The following is a 20,596-nucleotide window of genomic DNA, read 5'->3' on the forward strand; positions in this document are numbered from 1 at the left end:
AATAGGACAAGTCTGGGGGTTTTGTTGAAGTGGTAGCAGAAAGCACAGTGGAAGCTAGAAAGCTGCATCAGTGTGTACACGCTGATCAGAGGTTGGTTAAGGAGGAAGTGCCGGATCTGCTTCGAAAATATACCCACAAAGGTAGAGTTTATTCACCCAGGCCAGAAGTAGCAGGTAAAGAGGTTACAATATTAAGGGACACAGGATCCTCTCAATCTATTATGCTGAAGGATGAGGAGATATGTACTCCTGAAGGACTATTATCAGAAAAGGTACTAGTAACAGGAATTCATGATGAGATAAAAAGTGATCAATTATGTAAAGTGAGGTTAGAGTATCCAGACAACAGTGGAGAATTTGTGGTAGGAGTACTGGACAACTCTCAGTTCCAGAAATACAATTTGTCCTTGCAAATGATATAGCTGATTCACGAGTAGGAGCGCTGCCTATTGTGAATGAAAGGCCAATGGAGACTCAGGGAACTGAAGCAATGCAGGACTCTTATCCTGGAATCTTTTCTGATTGTGTAGGTCACAAAGTCATCAATTGAAACAGGAGAGATCAGAGGGCACTGATAAGGAAGCTAAAGTGGCATTAGCAGAGACTGTGTTCGATCAGATAGTTGAGACAAAATAGGAGCCAGTAGGTGGTCATGCAAATATTTTAGCTCAGCTAAACTAATTGAGTTATAACAGAAAGATGAAAGTTTAAAGCAGCTATATCAAAAGGCATATACAGAGAAGGAATCTGAATGTATCCCTGATTGTTATTACCTGAAAAATGATGTCTTATTGAGGAAATGAAGGATATCACATATTCAGGCTGATGAGAGATGGGCAGAAATTCATCAAATTGTCTTGCCAGTGGGGTAGAAAGGTGTTGCAAGTGGCACATGAGTTACCACTTGGAGTTCATTTAGGAGTGAGGAAAACACAGGCTAAAATACAAAGACATTTTTACTGGCCGGGACTGCACAAGGATGTAACTGAATTTTGTCAGGCTTGTCATACATGTCAGGTAATTGGAAAACCATAGGTGGTAATAAAACCTGCACCTTTAAAACCTATTCCAGCATTCGAGGAACCTTTTACAAAAGTCTTAATTGATTGTGTAGGTCCCCTACCTCAAACAAAAAGTGGGAATCAGTATTTGTTAAAAATAATGGATATGTTGACTAGATTTCCAGAGGTTGTCCCCCTATGCAATATCATAGCTAAAAGGATTGTAGAGGAAGTACCAATTTTTTTTACTAGATATGGACTATCAATAGAGATACAGTCAGATCAAGGGTCAAACTTCACATCAAAACTATTCAAGGAATTTATGCAAAGCTTAGGCATAAAACAATCCAAATCTACTGCGTACCATCCAGAATTGCAGGGAGCACTTGAAAGATGGAATCAAACATTAAAGACCACGTTGAAGGCTTATAATCAGGACTATCCAGATGACTGGGATAAAGGAATTCAGTTTGTGCTTTTTGCAATCAGAGATGCACCAAATGAATAGACCAAATTCAATCCACTTGAATTAGTTTTTGGGCATGAAGCAAGAGGACCATTAAAATTGAGTAATGAGAAATTAGTAAGTCAGAATTCAGAGACCACCCATTCGGACTATGTGTCAAATTTTAAAGAACGATTAAATAGAGCTAGGGAGTTGGCTTGACAGCATTTAAAAATATTGCAACATACAATGACAACAGCAAGCCGACAAGAAATCAAAAATTCGCAATTTTGCTATCGGGGATAAGGTATTAGTGTTACTTCCACTAATAGGTGAACCTTTAAAAGCAAGGTTTAGTGGACCTTGTCAAATCGAGAGGAAACTGAGTGAGGTGAATTACTTGATAGGGACTCCAGACAGGAAGAAATCTCAGTGTGTCATGTGAATATGCTCAAAAGGTATTTGACCAGGAAGGAAAGCAAGAGGAGAAGGGGTTAATTAATACAACATAGAGAGAAGAGGGAGGAGTCTGAGATGGTCCAGGTAAATTTGAGGTCGGGGAGGAAGGTGTTGGTAAAGTGGATGAACTGTTCAATCTCCTCGCGGGAGCACGAGGTACCACCGATACAGTCATCAATGTAGCAGGCATTGCACATGCAGGTGCCCATGGCTACTCCTTTGGTTTGGAGGAAGTGGGAGGATTGGAAAGAGAAGTTGTTCAGAGTGAGGACCAGTTCAGTCAGTCGAAGGAGGGTGTCAGTGGAAGGGTACTGGTTGGGTCGGCGGGAAAGGAAGAAGCGGAGGGCTTTGAGGCCTTCGTGATGGGAGATGGAGGTGTATAGGGACTGGATGTCCATGGTGAAGATAAGACGTTGGGGGCCAGGGAAGCGAAAATCATGGAGGAGGTGCAGGGCATGGGTGGTGTCCCGAACGTAGGTGGGGAGTTCTTGGACTAAGGGGGACAGGACCGTGTTGAGGTATGCAGAGATGTGTTTGGTGGGGCAGTAGCAGGCTGAGACAGTGCCTGCTACATTGATGACTGTATCGGTGCTACCTCGTGCTCCCACGAGGAGGTTGAACAGTTCATCCACTTTACTCTCACCTTCCACCCCGACCTCAAATTTACCTGGACTGTCTCAGACTCCTCCCTCCCCTTCCTAGACCTCTCCATTTCTATCTCGGGCAACTGATTCAATACCGACATTTACTATAAACCGACCGACTCCCACCCTGCCCCCTGTAAAAATGCCATCCCATATTCCCAATTCCTTCACCTCTGCCGCATCTGCTCTCAGGAGGACCAATTCCAATACCGAACAACCCAGATGGCCTCCTTCTTCAAAGACCGCAATTTCCCCTCAGACGTGGTTGACGATGCTCTCCACCGCATCTCCTCCACTTCCCTCTCCTCTGCCCTTGAACCCCGCCCCTCTAATCGCCACCAGGACAGAACCCCACTTGTCCTCACCTACCACCCCACCAACCTCCAGATACAGCGTATCATCCTTCGTCATTTCCTCCAGCTCCAAACAGACCCCACCACCAAGTTTATATTTCCCTCCTCTCCCCTATCAGCGTTCCAGAAAGACCATTCCCTCCGCGACTCCCTTGTCAGGTCCACACCCCCCACCAACCCAACCTCCACTCCCAGCACCTTCCCCTGCAACCACAAGAAATGCAAAACATGCGCCCACACCTCCCCTCTCACTTTCCTCCAAGGCCCCAAGGGATCCTTCCATATCCGTCACAAATTCACCTGCACCTCCACACACATCATTTACTGCATCTGCTGCACCCAATGTGGCCTCCTCTACATTGGGGAGACAGGCCGCCTACTTGCGGAACGTTTCAGAGAACACCTCTGGGACACCCGCACCAACCAACCCAACCGCCCCGTGGCTGAACACTTAAACCCCCCCTCCCACTCCATCAAGGACATGCAGGTCCTTGGCCTCCTCCATCGCCAGACCATGGCAACACAACACCTGCAGGAAGAGTGCCTCATCTTCTGCCTAGGAACCCTCCAACCACAAGGGATGAATGCAGATTTCTCCAGGTTCCTCATTTCCCCTCCCCCCACCTTATCTCAGTTCCAACCCTCGGACTCAGCACTGCCTTCTTGACCTGCAATCTTCTTCCCGACCTCTCGGCCCCCACCCCCTCTCCGGCCTATCACCCTCACCTTAACCTCCTTCCACTTATCGCATTCCCTACGCCCCTCCCCCAAGTCCCTCCTCCCTACCTTTTATCTTAGCCTGCTTGGCACACCTTCCTCATTCCTGAAGAAGGGCTTATGCCAGAAACATCGATTCTCCTGCTCCTTGGATGCTGCCTGACCTGCTGCGCTTTTCCAGCAACACATTTTTCAGCTCTGGTCTCCGGCATCTGCAGTCCTCACTTTCTCCTTGTAAAAAGGTAATCCTTGAATGGAACAAGACATGTACTGAATGTATGGAAAATAGTCCAGTCCAAAGTCTAATGCCATGCTACATCCAAATTCCTTTTTAAATAGCAAAAAAACCCCAAACAATTGAAGATTGAAGTAGTGGCAAGTGTGAGAAGTTCAAAGTGAAAATGACAGAAAGCTAAATATTACTTTGGTAAAACTGTTATTGACAGAGCTGAACATCAGAGAGGCAGAGTACAAACATTCAATGCTCTCAACCATAAGGCTAATTCAATTAAATTCAATTCAAAAGGTCAGCTCACCTAACTGTGAAGATCTGTGGGAACTGAGCAGTTGTAACCTTGATCATATGTAGTTAACATGAATGCCCACATTGTTCAACTGCAGACATCCATGTATAACTACAGAAGCTGTCCCTTCACAGCTGGTAGCAGAACAGGAAGAAAGGAGCTCAACATCTACATGGAGTATAGAATAATCTTAAATCCCAGAGGTCACTGTTACCCTGAAACAGACATGAATCAGTGACAACAGTTACTAAGGCAACAGCACAATCCAGAGAAGGAAAACCATGCTACTGATGAGCAGGTATGAGGAACGGCCAACAACACAACTGCATACGATTAAGACATTTTCAAATTTAAAGACTATGTTTGCACAGTCTGATGAAATTAAAATAACTAGACTTAATATCGCTTTATTGATGAATGAATTTGTTTGTGATCATCTTTATTGGTAACTTGTGTAATTTTTAATTGCAAATGCCAGTGCATGTAACTTTTTTTATGAAAGAAAGGATGTTTGCTGAAATGCAATTGTATTTTGTGTACTACCTGGCTTGCTGTAGTCATGGGACCTGTACCTCTGCTGTAAGTATCTTTGTGTGCAGTCTGTGACCATTAAAAACATAAAATGAAGCAGGAGACACATTTCAGTATGTGTTCAAACTAAATGAGTAGTTGTCACTCCTGATTTATTGTTGGATGAATGAGGCACCATATTTTCTGTTAAAGCTTAGCTCCTAATTTCAGTGGTTTTAAAAGATGCCCTGAAGATTTCTTCCTATAGTAAGGCATGTTTTAATGTAATCATGTTCGCAGAATTGTATGTGACAACCAAAATTTCAGATACTGCCATCACCATCCCTAGATATGTCCTATACCACCAGCAGGACAGACCCAATGGTATACAGTCAGGAGGTAGTCCTCAATATTAATTCTGCACTCCATGGTGCAGAAGTCTCATGGCTTCAGGTTAAACATGGACAAAGAAATCTCCTGCTGATTACCACACACTGTCCTCCCTCGGCTACTGAATAAGTACTTCTCCATGTTGGAGGAATCAATGAGGATGGCAAGGACACAAAATGTATTCGGGGGTGGGAAATATCAGTGTCCACCATCAAGAGTGGCTCGGCAGCAGCTCTACTGGTCAGGTCCCAAAGGACATAGCTGCTAGACTAGGTCTGTGAAAGATGGTGAGGGAACCAACAAGAGGGGAAAAACATACTTGACTTCATCTTTACCAATCTCCCAGCTGCAGATGCACTTGAACATGACAGCCGTGACCACCGCACAGTCTTTGTTGAGATGAAGTCCTGCCTTCACAATGCAATTGTGTGGCACTATTGCCATATTTCAGTATCTGAGGAGTTGTAAATAGTGCTGAACATTGTGCAATAATCAGCAAATATCCCCACTTCTGACCTTATGATAGACGGAAGGGCAGCTGAAAATGTTTGGACCGAGGACACTACCCTGAGGAACTCTTGCAGAGATGTCCTGGGGCTGAGATGACTGACCTCCAACAACGAACTTCCTTTGTGCAAAATATGACGCCAACCAGGCAGGACCATAAGACATAGGAGCAGAAACTAGGCCATTCAGCCCATCGAATGCTTCAAGGAGGAAGCTCCCTGCCACGTTCTCATGGTCAACTAGGGACACCCACATCTCATGAGTGAATATAAAAGAGAGGCGCAATTCCATGTTTTAAACAGGATTTCATTTATTTCAGCTTTCCACTAGAGTTTAACACCGCTCCCGATGCTCTAATGATGGGAACTTCTTCCCGCTCTGGTACAGGCATCAGAGAATGACACGACCAAGGAGACCATTCGGCCCGCCGTATTAATACTAACTCTTTGACATAATTATACAGTGAGTAATTTTCTCCGCGTAGCCGCCAAAGTACCAGTCCCTCTCCCCTTGCCCTCAAAAAGAAAGCAGAGTAAAGATATTAAAACAGGATCCATGTTAGAACCAGCCGAGAGTGATTGACCGGAGCCGGTTGTTCCGGGCCGTCCGGACCCAAAATGATGAGACACCGTTTTTTTTTATCAGGTCCGTCACTTCCGGCCGTCCGGGTGGATCTGGAGCTGGAGCTGGAGCTGGAGCTGGAGCTGGAGGATAAGGTGGGATCAGCCTGAAGTTCAGCCCCTGGCACTGACCAAGGTAAAGGGCAGATTGTTGGACGAGCAGCTTCCTTTCCCCCGCCCCCTCCCCCCCCCCCCCCAAACTCCTGTCAACACACATCCCCACCCCCCAAACTCCCTTCAACACACACCCCATCCCCCAAACTCCTCTCAACATACATCCCCACCTCCCAAACTCCTCTCAACACACATCCCCATCCCCAAAACTCCCCTCAACACACATCCCTACCCCCCAAACTCCCCTCAACATACATCCCCACCCCCCCTCAACACACATCCCCACCCCCTCAACACACATCCCCACCCCCTCAACACACATCCCCACCCCCTCAACACACATCCCCACCCCCTCAACACACATCCCCACCCCCTCAACACACATCCCCACCCCCTCAACACACATCCCCACCCCCTCAACACACATCCCCATCCCCAAAACTCTCCTCAACATCCCCATCCCCCAAACTCCCCTCAACACACATCCCCACCCCCCAAACACCCCTCAACACACATCCCCACCCCCCAAACTCCCCTCAACATACATCCCAACCCCCAAACTCCCCTCAACATACATCCCCACCCCCCCAAACTCCTCTCAACACATATCCCCAACCCCCCAAACTCGCCTCAACACACATCCCCACCCACCCAACACACATGCCCAACCCCCGCAAACATCCCTCAATATACATCCCCACCCCCCCAACACATATCCCCACCCCCTCAACACACATCCCCATCCCCCAAACTCCCCTCAACATACATCCCCAGCCCCCAAACTCCCCTCAACATACATCCCCACCCCCAAACCCCCCTCAACATACATCCCCACCCCCCCAAACTCCCCTCAACACACATCCCCACTCCCCCAAACTCCCCTCAACATACATCCCCACCCCCCCAAACTCCCCTCAACACACATCCCCACTCCCCCAAACTCCCCTCAACACACATCCCCACCCCCCAAACCTCCCTCAACACACATCCCCACCCACCCAACACACATCCCCACCCCCCAAACTCCCCCAACACACATCCCCACCTACCCAACACACATCCCCACCCCCCTCAACACATCCCCACCCCCCAAACTCCCCTCAACACACATCCCCACCCCCACAACACATATCCCCACTCCCCCAAACTCCCCTCAACACACATCCCCACCCCCCCAAACTCCCCTCAACACACATCCCCACCCCCCCAAACTCCCCTCAACACACATCCCCACCCCCCCAACACATCCCCACTCCCCTCAACACACATCCCCACCCCGTCAACACTCATCCCCACCCCCCCGAAACTCCCCTCAACATACATACCCACCCCCCAAATTCCCCTCACAATACATCCCCACTCCCCTCAACATACATCTCCACCCCCCCAAACTCCCCTCAACATACATTCCCACCCCCTAAACTCCCCTCAACAGACATCCCCACTCCCCCAACACACATCCCCACCCCCCAAACTCCCCTCAACATACATCCCCACCCCCAACACATATCCCCCCCCCCAAACTCCCACACATCAAACTCTTGTCAACACATGCCCCCCACCCCCACAAACACGCACCCCTTAACACACATCCCCATCTCCACAAACTCCCCTCAACACACACCTCCCCCACACACATCCATCACCCTCATACACACCCTCTCTCACACCTCCCACACACCCCCACATACCCCACCCCCACACACACCCCACCACCCCCACACATATTCCCCCCCCCCCCCCCCCCCGCCTCCATACATTGTAATTTCTGATCTTCCTCAACCTGACACCAAGCTGAGGTTGGGCTGCAACTAAGAGTTGGCCCCAGAAACAAACAAGCCCAAAGGGTTCAACATTGTAGACAGGTAGGAGGCTGGAAGAACACAGCATCTGGATTAGTGATGCTGGAGAAGCACAGCAGTTCAGGCAGCATCACTAACGCAGCAGTAAAATCGACGTTTCGGGCAAAAGCCCTTCATCAGGAATTGATGAAGATGAAGGGATTTTGCCGGAAACGTCAATTTTACTGCTCCTCGGATGCTGCCTGAACTTCTGTGCTTTTCCATCACCACTAATCCAGAATCTGGTTTCCAGCATCTGCAGTCATTGTTTTTACCTGGAAGAACACAGCAGGAGGTGGAACTGGAAGAACACAGTCAGTTAGCATCAGGAGGTGGAGAAGTCGATGCTTCAAGTGTAACCCTTCAGGGCGAAGAGCAAAGGCATGTTGACTCTTTCCAAGAATAGATCTTTATTGAATAAAATAAACTCGCATTTGTTAGAGCTATCTTGTCCCAAAGTGCTTTTTAGCTGTTTTACTTTTGGACTGAAAGTTGAAAGATAAAATCTGTCATTGTTGTTGAACACAGATTGTAAGTTTGCTCGCTGAGCTGGTCAATTTGTTCTCAGATGTTTCGTCACCATGTTAGGGAACATGATCAGTTGAACACACTCCAAAAGAAACTGCACCAGTTGCACCAATCGCCAAGAGGAAGTCATTTTTTTTAATTTTCTGACTCCTAAGCCAAATTAGGAAATTCTCACATGATATACAAGAATTTGGTCAACAGGTACAACATTCAAGAGAAATTCTGTCAAACAGACTACAACGAAGTTCAAGAAAGTGCCACAATCATGCGGTGAATCAATCTATAGTTAAAAGACAAAACCAGACTTTGGCTCCTTCCTTTACTTTACAAAGGGTTTAACATCTGACATTTCATCATATTGTTCAAGGGTACTATACCATAGTAGGTAGAGTGATGATAAGTGGATAAAGAGGTTTCTTCTGAATTTATTATTTGATTTCTTGGTGACCCTTTTACTCATAAATGTTCAGATCAAAGATCGTTAAGAGAGGTACCAGGAAGGAAGATGTGATAATATTGTTCATGTTGTTGAAAAGACGTACAGAAAAGTCGGTGCATGAGGGGAAGCTAAAATATTGAAATCCAGAGCACTCAAAGTTATACTTGGGGACAGAGCCAGGGTATCAGACACTACTGAGCGACAATTACTTGACACATTCATTTCTAGAAATGATTGTGTCATTTTATTTTTTTAAAAATACATGAAGAACAAATCTGTAGCTGGAGACAATTTTTTGAAAAATGCTTGTCGTATTACTTTTGTATTCTCAGCCATGGTGATTTGAATAGCAATCATGAATAGGAGCAGTGGCTAATATTTGTTTTCCTTTTCTAATTTAGCAAGATTTTGAACAAGCATTTGTAAAGTCTGAAGGGTATTTTGGATGTCTGATGGGTTACCTCATGGATTTTTGAATGTGTTTCTGATAGGAAACTTGTGAGGTCATTGGATTTCCATTGCCTGAAGCCCAATATCAAGAAGCTCAACATCAAGAATCATCTATTTCTATTTAATGACTATTGATGTATTGTTTCTGTATAAGTGTTCTGAAGTTTTAGCATTGATTTTCATTTGTATGTTAACTTCTGGAAGTTAGCAAAGCGAATTCATATTAATACATGAACAGATTCTAAATTTGACAAAGTTTAATAATCACTGGAATCCATTGATAAGAACATAGGAATGGGGACAAGACCTACAGAACTTGTTCAACATCCAGCCAATTCTGGGATCTTACTGGTATTTCAGTACTAAAATAAATCGTAAAAACTTAAGTACCTTACATTGATTGTGTGAAACAAACGCACAGGGAAAATGCTGGAGAAACCCAGCAAGTCTGGCAGCATCTGTCATGATAAAACAGAGTGGAATGTTTGAGTCCACTATGACTTCCTCTGAAATATTAATGGTTTCTGTCTCCACAGATGCTGTCAGAACTACTGGGTATCTTCAACATTTTGTATGCTTGTTTCAGATTTCCAGCATCCACATTATTTTGCTTTTAATTGATTGTGTGATGTTGGTTGTAGGCAGTTTGTAGTCTCCCCCAGCATCTAATAACATACTATTTGGAAGCTGTTTGCAGTTATAGCTGAGAGATTGTTTTTCAGTTGTCAGTTCTTGTTTGTTGTATCCCTTTTTCATATTTATACTTAATAGCATGAAATGAGTTTAATTTTTGCTTTTCAATTTTTTTCAAGCAGTCTTGATTTCTTAAAAGGTTTGCTTCATAATGTTTTATTTCTAGTCAGCAGAAATGAAGACAGGACTTTTGTTTTGGGATGCAAGAAGACATCTATTCAGCTGGCGAAATTGCACTTCTCTGCAAAAAATCTCAGCACTCCCAGAAAGAACTCAGACATGGAAAACTTACAAAATAAAAATCCAAAGATTAACAACGAACAATAGCCATGATTATTCGAGGAGAGATTGTCAAGTTTGGCAAACCTATGTTCAACGCAATGGGGAATTGGTAATGTGCTCCAGACATTATTCAACCTTCAGAACTATTGTACACAATGCGGGACATGCATCAAAAACAGTACCAGCAATCCAAGTAAGCATGGTTGTCAGCCGAAACTTTCCCCACTACAGCAGATATATGCCTGCTTCTATTTTATCAAAGAAACATTCCATTCTTGAAGAGGCTGCTGACCTATCTAGAGGTTTTCACACATCTTCTCGTGTCTTAGCTTTACCAATCCCACTACTCTGGATTCTACTAAAGCCAGTGAAAAAGCTGACAGCGATGCTTCTTGGCAGGTAACCTGCACGTTACATAAATATTTGAACAGATTCATTGCATTCCTAACAGTAGTGGTGAATAATATACATATTTTCAACATTGCACTCCCATGTCAGTGATTTGGAACTTGCATTCCAGTTTCCAAAGGAATCATGAAGTTAGAGATATTTGCCTCTGCCTTGATAACGTTAAAATAAGAGTGGCCTTTGTATGGTTAGTGATAATGTAAAATATGAACATTAAGCTGTCATTTTATAATGTTTTTACAATCATGTAGCCTGAGCTTGTTAATGTCATTTTTGATGCCTCTGGAGTTATTTTAATTAATATTCCAACTGCAGATGGAGAACTGGTTATTTGCAAAAGATGAGAGTTTGGTTGCAGAATTTAGCTGCAATAACAAATCTAGGAGTTACATTTTTGTTCCAAAAGATGTTGGTCAGCTCTCTTAGAGTGTTGTATGCAGTTTCAGCAAATATAAGAAGGATATGTAGCATAGTGGTAGTGTCTCTACTTCTGAGCTTGAGAACCTGGGCTCAAGTCCCATCTGCTGCAGAGCTGTGTCACAGCATATAGAGTCATAATAATATGTTGCATGGACAAAGACCTTTGGTCTAACTTGTTCATGCTGACCAGATATCCTACAGAAGTCTAGTCCCATTTGCCAGCATTTGGCCCATATCACTCTCAACCCTTCCTATTCATATACCCATCCAGATGCCTTTCAAATCATACCAGCCTCCATCACTTCCTCTGGCTGCTCATTCCATACATGCACCACCATCTCTGTGAAAATGTTGCTCCTTAGGATCCCTTTAAAATCTTTCCCCCCTTAACTTAAGTCTGTGCCTTAATTTTGGTCTCCACCACCCTGGGGAAAAGGCCTTGCCCATTTACACTATCCATGCTCCTCATGATTTTATAAGATCACCCCTCAGCCTCTGATGCTGCAGGTAAAATAGCCCCAGAGTTTCAGCCTCTTCCTGTGGCTCAAACCTTCCATTCCTGGCAACATCTTCATAAATCTCTTCTGAACCCTTTCAAGTTTCACCACATCATTTTTATAGCAGGGAGACCAGAATTGGATGCAGTGTTACAAAAGTGGCCGAACCAAGGTACCGTACAGCCACAACATAACGATGACCACGAATCCATTACCAATTGTCGGGAAAAACTCATCTGGTTCACTAATGCCATTTAGGGAAAGAAACTGCCATCCTTCTATGGTCGGACCTCCAGCAATGTGGTTGACTCTTAACTGCCCTCTGGGCAATTAGGAATGGGCAATAAATGCTGCCCAGTCAGCGATGCCCACATCCCATGAATGAATTTAAAAAAGTCAAAAGCCGCCTTCACTATCCTGTCTGCCTGTGATTCCACTTTCAAGGAATTATGAACCAGTACTCCAAGGTCTCTTTGTTCAGCAACACTACCCACGACCTTACCATTAAGCGTACAAGTCCTGCTCTGACTTGCCTTTCCAAAGTGCAGCACCTCACATGTATCTAAGCTAAACTCCATCTGCCACTCCTCCGCCCAGTGGCCATTCTGATCAAGATCCCATTGTACTCTGCGGTAACCTTCTTTGCTGTCCACTACACCTCCAATTTTGGTGTCATCTACAGACTTACTCACTATATCTCCTATGTTCACATCCAAATCATTTATATAAATGACAAAAAACAGTGGACCCAGCATCGATCCTCATGTCACATCACTAGTCACAGGCCTCCAGCCTGAAAAGGAACTCTCCACCACCACCCCTTTTCTGAACAGATTGATTAAAATAACCAAAAGTTGCATTCTTCCCCATTTAAATGGAGGCTTCTGGACAGGAAAAGATATAAACTTGTGGTAAATGATAAGTTTTAAAAGGCACTTCTAGCACAGTCATGCCCACTTCTGAGCCAGGAAGCGTGTATTAACATGTCTGAACTGATTAATTGGAAAATGTCGAGGAAGGACAGGAAAGGTCTTGGGATAATGTAAAGGCAAATATCATTGAATATCAGAAATTTGAGTTCTGAGCTATATTTAAGCAAGTTTGGCTTTACTTCATCAAGGAGGAGACTTTGAGGATGATTTAGTTGGCATTTTAAAATGATTGAAAGGTAGTTGACAAAATGGATCAAACGAGTAAAGGATTGAAACAAAATGAGGAATTTGCAATTTAAAAGAAGCTCAATAATATTTTTGCTTTGAATCTGTATAATAGAATTCTGCAAGAGGTTATAAAGAAATGCTTTTAAAGTAAAAAGTACAATTTTGAAATAGTTGGCTTTTTCTAAAATATCAATCTCATAGATAAGCGTTTTTTTAAAAGAAATTAGAAAAAAACACTGGACATTCAACACAAACTGAAGATGTTACTTAAAGTCTGGATATATTTACCAGCCGGCTTCTTTTCCTGCATTCATGTCACACTGGTTCATGATGTCAATCCACTGCTGGTCTCACTGCAGTTAGACCTCTCGGCCCACAACTTTATCTTCTCCCACTCACCCTTGCCCTTGAGAGTCTACTTCTTGCAGTAAGCCCTTGTAAAGGCATTTCTGTTCCCCTTTGCACATAATTTCCACTTTGAATTAAATTTCCTACAGTACAGTCAGTAATTCACTCAGTCTTTGCTGCACTCTGCAATCCTACTGTGAAGTAAGTCTGCAGATGACACCAAAATTAGTCGTGTAGTGGACAGTGAAGAGGGTTACCACAAATTACAACAGGATCTTCATCAGATGGGCCAATGGGCTGAGAAGTGGCAGATGGAGTTTAATTCAGATAAATGCGAGGTGCTGCAATTTGGGAAAGCAAATCTTAGCAGGGCTTATACATTTAATGGTAAGGTCCTGGGGAGTGTTGTTGAACAAAGAGACCTTGGAGTGCAGGTTCATAGCTCCTTAACAGTGGAGTTGTGGGTAGTTAGGATAGTAAAGAAGGTGTTTGGTATGCTTTCCTTTATTGGTCAGAGTATTGAATACAGGAGTTGGGAGGTCATATTGTGGCTGTACAGAACACTGTTGGAATATTGTGTGCAATTCTGGTCTCCTTCCTATCGGAAAGATGTTGTGAAACTTGAAAGGGTTCAGGAAAGATTTACAAGGATGTTGCCAGGGTTGGAGGATTTGAGCTATAGGGAGAGGCGAAACAGGCTGGGGCTGTTTTCCCTGGAGTGTCAGAGGCTGAGGGGTGACCTTATGGAGGTTTACAAAATTATGAAGGGCATGGATAGGGTAAATAGACAAAGTCTTCCCTGGGGTGGGGGAGTCCAGAACTAGAGGGAATATGTTTAGGGTGAGAGGGGAAAGATATAAAAGAGACCTACATGGCAAAATTTTCACGCAGAGGATGGTACGTGTATAGAATTAACTGCCAGAGGAAGTGGTGGAGGCTGGTATAATTGCAACATTTAAAAGGCATTCGGATGGGTGTATGAATAGGAAGGGTTTGGAGGGATATGGGCCAGGTGCTGGCAGGTGGGACTAGATTGGGTTGGTATATCTGGTCGGCATGGACAGGTTGGACCGAAGGGTCTGTTTCCATGCTGTACAACTCTATGACTCTATGTTCCTTACTAACCATGAGGAGACAGAATTTTCTTTCTTATGAAGACCTGTTCAGAGAATCTATTTAGCTACAGTGATCAAAACCTGATTTGGGTAGAGCAATTTGGTGCTTGATTTCTCAAAGCCTGCATCAGGCAGCTACCTTCTTTGATTAGGTTATTCTGCCTTCTTAAAGGTGCTGTACTAATCTGACTTGAACTTGAAAATTGAATTTGGAAAGAATATGCCAGTTGCAATCCTGCTTTGTACCAAATTTTCAAAAGTGCAGTCATTAACTCACTGGACCTTTGTCCGACTTTGCTGCATTCCCACATTGACCATGCTCCTAAGTGACCCCCTTACTCACTAATGTCTTTATTCAAAAAGAGAAAGTATAAGCCAGTTAGCTTCACATCTGACATTTTTAAACCATATTATAAAGGACACAATACCTCAGAATTTAGAGGTAGATAATGTAATCATGCAGAATCAACTTGGCTTCAAAAATGGGAAATAATGTCTGACTAATTTCTTAGAATTCTTTGAGGAAGTAAGAAGCAGGGTAGATAAAAAGGAATCAATAGACATAATATGTTTGGATTTCCAAAAGGCATTCAATGAGAATCCATTAAGAAGGCTGTAGAACAAGATAAAACCCTGTGGTCTTTGTTGCAGTACATTAGCATGGTTAGAGCTTGGTTAACTAATGGAAGACAAGGGCCAAAATCTTATCACAGCCTGAACAGGACAGTGGTGAGAAATGTGGCAGAATTTTCTGAAATGTCCAGCATCGACTTCCGGTTTCAGAAGTCGCTGCCACTGATGGACCATGGAGGTGCATTGCAGAAACAGATTTAAAATAAAGAGGAATTGTATCCATTATCCATGGATGTTTGGCATCTGATATGTATCATCTCCTCAAGATCCTCATGGCTCCTTTCCAATCCTGAGCAAGCACTGACCTGCATTGCAGGGCCGATCAGTTTGCATTGAAAGGCTGTTGCAAGGACACCTTGCATGCATGAACAGGCAGGCTGTGTTTCAGAGCTGCTTGCTTACTCAGCATCTGTTGAAGCTTACAGAATCCCCTGCCTTGCCATAACTTGTGCGGTCACACAAGCAGGAAGCTTGCCTTGCTCTTCAGCAGTCCTCAGTCGCAATGGCATATGTCCTGCTTTACCTCCACCACATTCAAACAACTTATGCTGCAGACAAATTGCAAGAAACCATGTTCAGTCTTATGGAAATAGTCCTCACCAAAGTCCATAGAGGCATCCATTAGTCAGGGGATCCAGCCCAATAAATCAAGATCGCCTCCAGTCCAGGGAATGGGCCACAGTCAGGCATCTGATAAGGGGTGTTTCTCACTCAGGAAGTCCATGCCTCTGCATTCAGGAGTGAATAATGGTAAGACCTGTGGCCCCATAGCTGCCAATCCAGGGAGTAGGATTAATGCAGTCGGGCAGATATACAGGTATCAGTCATGTGTCCAAACACTTCTCATCTGGAGCTGTCTGGCTAGGTCGCTAATGTGTTATAGGTAGTCAGTTTGGTCTATCCAGTGAAACCTAGAGGAAGATGAGTTGTGGGATAGTGGACTGTTGCCATAGGAAGGAGAGTTGGGAAAATATTTATGGGGATTGGGGGCTGCAGAATGGGGGGGAAAGAATAGAATGATAGTTATGAAGGGAAAATTATGTATTTGTGTGATGAGGAACTGCGGTAAAACGTGGATGGGAATGGGACATGGGAGGTGTTTCATCCCTGGTTAGGAGCACCTTGGCTTCAAGTGGAGAGGCTGGGGACAGTGTGGGACTACATCCAACATTGTGACCTCATATGCCAGGAGTCTGGTGTAGGGGGGAAGGTATGTACGTGCGGGCTCGTATAACCAGGTTGTATGGGGATCTGGGGAGATGCTAAGCCTAATGGCTTTACAAGAAGGGCTGTCAAGAAGTAAAGCTTGATGTTTGGGCCTTACTGACATGTAGAGGCAGAGACTTGAAACCACTGACAGAAGAGCACTTGCTATCCCCTTCCATAAGGCTAGAAATTGAAACTGCACAATGGGAAAGAGAATGGCTATGACCACACCTCCTGTGAGGGAGGAGGCTTCAAGAGCCACCAGTGTGAGGCCCTTTAGAGGCCCAGAACATTACGTACTGACCCATGTTTTGTGGAGGACTCAGGCTGATGGGTCTTTGAATTTCTGATGATCCTGATGCTTTGAATACCATTGCCCTTCCCGGTTTAAATATGGTGCAGGCACCCGGGATTCTGATCGTTCAGCAAATATCGGATAAGTGGCTTCTTAGTTTGGGAACAATGAGTGGCAGAATGAACCTAGAATTGGGTGAAAAGGGGCACTGCTGGTGCAGGCAAGTTACTAATGAGGTGAGTTGTATTATTTAAGTAGGCCCAGAGTGAACTTTTCTTCCTAACCAGTTGCTCAAGAAATCCTTTTATGAGCACAGCAAAGAAACTTACCAAAGGACCTAGAGAAAATACCATTTTAAACAAACTTGTTGCATATTTTTTACAGACGGTAAAGTTTGAGTATATCAGAAAAGCTTTTTTACTGGAGTGGGAAATAATGTTCATAATTCCTCCTTCCCAAGTTTAGAAGAGGTTAAATCATATTTTTTTTAAAAAAGCTTTCATTCATCTAGAATGCATTATTTGAGATATCTTTTCTCTCCAGGGAACCACTTAGTTGAAATTAGCTGCAACCCTATCATATGAAATCTTCAACACCCTTCTGATCCTGGATGAGGAGTGAAAATTTTGTTTGCTCTGTCATGTGTGTTTCTATGTTGACTGTGAAGTTTAGAAACCCTTCAGTCCTCATCAGATCTGGCATCAAAGGACACTATAAAATCTCCACAATTCCTTAAGAAATTCCTCACGAATATTTTTTCAAAACTACACAAGTTTTGGGGATGTAGTTAATGAGTTGGAGGCTGACTGTTTTAGAATAGCGTTATAAGTCTTGAGCAGAAAATAAAAGATCAGTTGGCTGAGGGCTCAGAGGCCAACAAACCATGCATTTCCTCCATGTGCTGTGTTCCTCTGCAGCAAATGTGGCAGAAATGCTATGTTAGAATGGCTCTGCTAAGCCACATCAGACAGTGTTAACTCTGAGTTTGGCTAATTTTATGAGGTTGAAGACTGCCGAGGAGTAAATGAGTCGAATATCTTTTGAAAACTCACCTTGATGGACAATACTTTACATTGATGCATCGCTTTTCTTTATATAAGCACTTCCCCTTTGCGAGACTGATCTTTTGTTGTATAATTCGAAAATGTTACTACAATTAATTTGGGTTGAAAGTATTCTGTGATTTGGGCAAGGATAAAGCAATATTTTTGTTTTCATTTTTGAAGTATTTTGCTTGCAAGATAGATATTTAGTCATTTGATCGTATAAGACTTGAGTATTGTTGAAATGAAATACATTTTATTGAAGCTTTGTCTCTTGCACTCATCAGGACAATTCACAAGAAAACAAATAAAAGGGGAAACACAACATTTATACTGAATGAGAAGAGGTGTTGCCATGGAGTAAGCATCCATTTTGTTACTGCTGATGGAGAGTTAATAACCAGATTTTGTTTAAATTTTAAAGCAGGCAGGTTGACTCTTATTATCAGCACATTGCCATGAGAAATCGACAGTGATTGGCAGTCATTTATTTTATTGAATTGGAACAAGTGGAGTGCAGGCTCTGTCTAGGTACACATTCTATGTAACACGAATGTGTGTAACTTCCAGGACACGACATTGCAAGCCAACTGACAATCTTGAATTGGATGTCAGCATAATTCCTCATACTTTCAGGCTTATGTAGCAGATGTTATCCAATTGTAGAATGACATCTAATATTGGACAGTATTGCGAGTTTTGCAGGCACGGACTGGTTGGTACAGTTAGTGCATTGCTTGTTGCAATCACCTGAAGGGACATGCTGTTTGAGATGATCCACCAATCTGTGGGATGTATGGCTAGCGTAGCTGGCATCACACAGGCACTGAAAGTCGTAAACCACATTACTCATTTGTATGATAGGAAGAACTTTTCTTTTGGCTGGTTGGCAGCATCCTGTTTGTGGCGAACACCATTCCTGTTGTTACTATGTAGTAGCAGCATTAAACAGCTAGCTTCACCTAGTGCTTAAGCTTTTAAGATACCTTGCCCTTTCCAATATAATCTGAGGTAGACTGGGTCGTTTTCAAGATCAAAATGACTATCTTTGGGCCTTGCATGAGTTTCACAATATAAGTGAGAAATGATCTAATCAGAGTAGCCATTATCCTACAGAATGACTTTGATGTGCCCATTTCTACATCAGGCTTGCAAGTATACCCTGTGCTGTATTTCTGAGATTGCTGATACGGCCAATCTTCTAGCATGTGAAACTGCAGGAATGCTGGTGTGTATGCTGACTAGTGAAGGTAGGTTTGCAATAGATGGAGCAAAGAAACTTTCACATTGCTCAGCTGGACATTGAAGAAAGGGAGCTCATTTGACTGCTCCATTTCAAATGTGAATTTGCACTTCGGATGTAACTTATTAAGATATACAAGGACATTTTTGCATGTAGTGTGGATTCACATATAGTAAACACACCATCTATGTATGAGAAACATGCAAGGGGTAGGTCGTTATGTGTCAATTTGTGGAAGGCACATTTCTCAGGGGGTCCAACATCCAATACTCATTTACATAAATATTAACCACTGACTCTGGATATGTTTTAATTGCATTTCATTGTTTTTTATTTTGCAATGAAATTAGCCTTACGTTTGAGCATTGAACAATTATATCAATTCTACCCAGCTGTATTAGCTTCAGCTTGGTATTTTAATGGAGCAGTCTGAGATCAACAACCATTCAGTCAGTTAATTGTATTCTCATTTTGTGCTGTTGCTGAGCTGTGAGAAACCCTTGTCTTTGATGTTTTAGCCTAAAGATAAAATGACAGAGATTAAAGCCAAAAAAAAGAGTTAAGTGCATTGGCGTAATAGGAGATGACTGCATACATATGGCATGCATTTCAGAATTTAAGCAAGCTACAGTGTCTATAGTGCAGAAAATAGCAAGCTTTCATCAGGTTGTAACAGATTTATTTTGTGTGCTTTCAGGAGTATACGGAAATGGTGGCAGGCTCTTCCACCTGACAAACAGGAGCTACTTAAAGATAATGTGAAAAGGCACAAGTGGAGAATTCTATTCGGCATATGTAGTCTGTCATGTTGGATTGCAATATATTTTTGGACCCACTTGGACAAGAATCCTATCACAGGCCGAACTCGTCTACTGATGTTCAGCAAACGACAATTTCTGCAACTCGCTGAATTTGAGTACCAGTCGGTAAATATGTATTGAATACAAAAGAGTCTGAACTGTATCCCTAGCTTTTGTGTCTGTCAACACAAATTTATCCTGAATGACATCTTAAGCTGTTGTCTTTAAAAAAAAATCATTACATTCCACTAAGTGCTTATAGTCTGTCCTAAATTATAATAATTTATTATCCAAGTACTATATCCAAATATATGCCAATGAAATATTCTGCATCAACATTCCTGTTGCGTTTCTCATGTTAAAGATTTTTAAAGGCAGATCATTTAGATCTGTCGTAATTTCTCTATGAACCAGTAGATGGCACTTCAATCACTTTCCCCATAATCTCACACTGAAATTTAACACAGAAATATCAATGCATCCACCATTGATGACTCTGTGCACGTGTCCAGACCTCCCTTGTTTTGTTTTCAGTTGTCTTTTATTTGCACATGAGCTCTTTATCTAATTGATTTGTACTCGAATCTTTTTTGCACCTTTAATATGTTTGTTAGTAGCTCTTTGTGAGTTTGTTAGTAGCTGGGAATGGTGGATCAGTGGTTAGCACTGCAGCCTCTCAGCACCAGGGATCCGGGTTCGATTCCAGCCTTGGGTGACTGTCTGTGTGGAGTTTGCACATTTTGCCTGTGTCTGCGTGGGTTTCCTCCGGGTGCTCCGGTTTCCTCACACAATCCAAAAGATGTGCAGGTCAGGTATTGGCCATAGTGTTAGGTATGTTAGTTAGGGGTAAATATAGTTTGGGGAAATGGGTCTAGGTGGGTTAGTCTTCGGAGGGTCAGTGTGGTCACTGT

The 20,596-nt window shown here is 43.3% G+C and overlaps 1 protein-coding gene across 4 annotated transcripts in view; it reads left to right on the forward strand.

Moving 5' to 3' along the window:
* The first annotated feature begins 6,227 nt into the window (after nt 1–6,227).
* oma1 (OMA1 zinc metallopeptidase) overlaps nt 6,228–20,596 on the forward strand; it is a 73,640-nt gene continuing 59,271 nt past the window's right edge. For all 4 annotated transcript variants that reach the window (XM_043699292.2, XM_043699294.2, XM_043699295.2 and 1 more), the window contains exons 1-3: nt 6,228–6,306; nt 10,402–10,916; nt 19,583–19,811. In XM_043699292.2, coding sequence (XP_043555227.2) covers nt 10,411–10,916; nt 19,583–19,811 — 735 coding nt within the window. In that variant the 5' untranslated portion in view covers nt 6,228–6,306; nt 10,402–10,410. The remainder of the gene's footprint in view (nt 6,307–10,401; nt 10,917–19,582; nt 19,812–20,596) is intronic.

The sequence above is a fragment of the Chiloscyllium plagiosum genome, unplaced genomic scaffold (genome assembly GCF_037043375.1).
Source record: "Chiloscyllium plagiosum isolate Xiang-an unplaced genomic scaffold, Cpla_swu_hap1 HiC_scaffold_9, whole genome shotgun sequence".
In the NCBI taxonomy this organism is placed as follows: Eukaryota; Metazoa; Chordata; class Chondrichthyes; order Orectolobiformes; family Hemiscylliidae; genus Chiloscyllium; species Chiloscyllium plagiosum.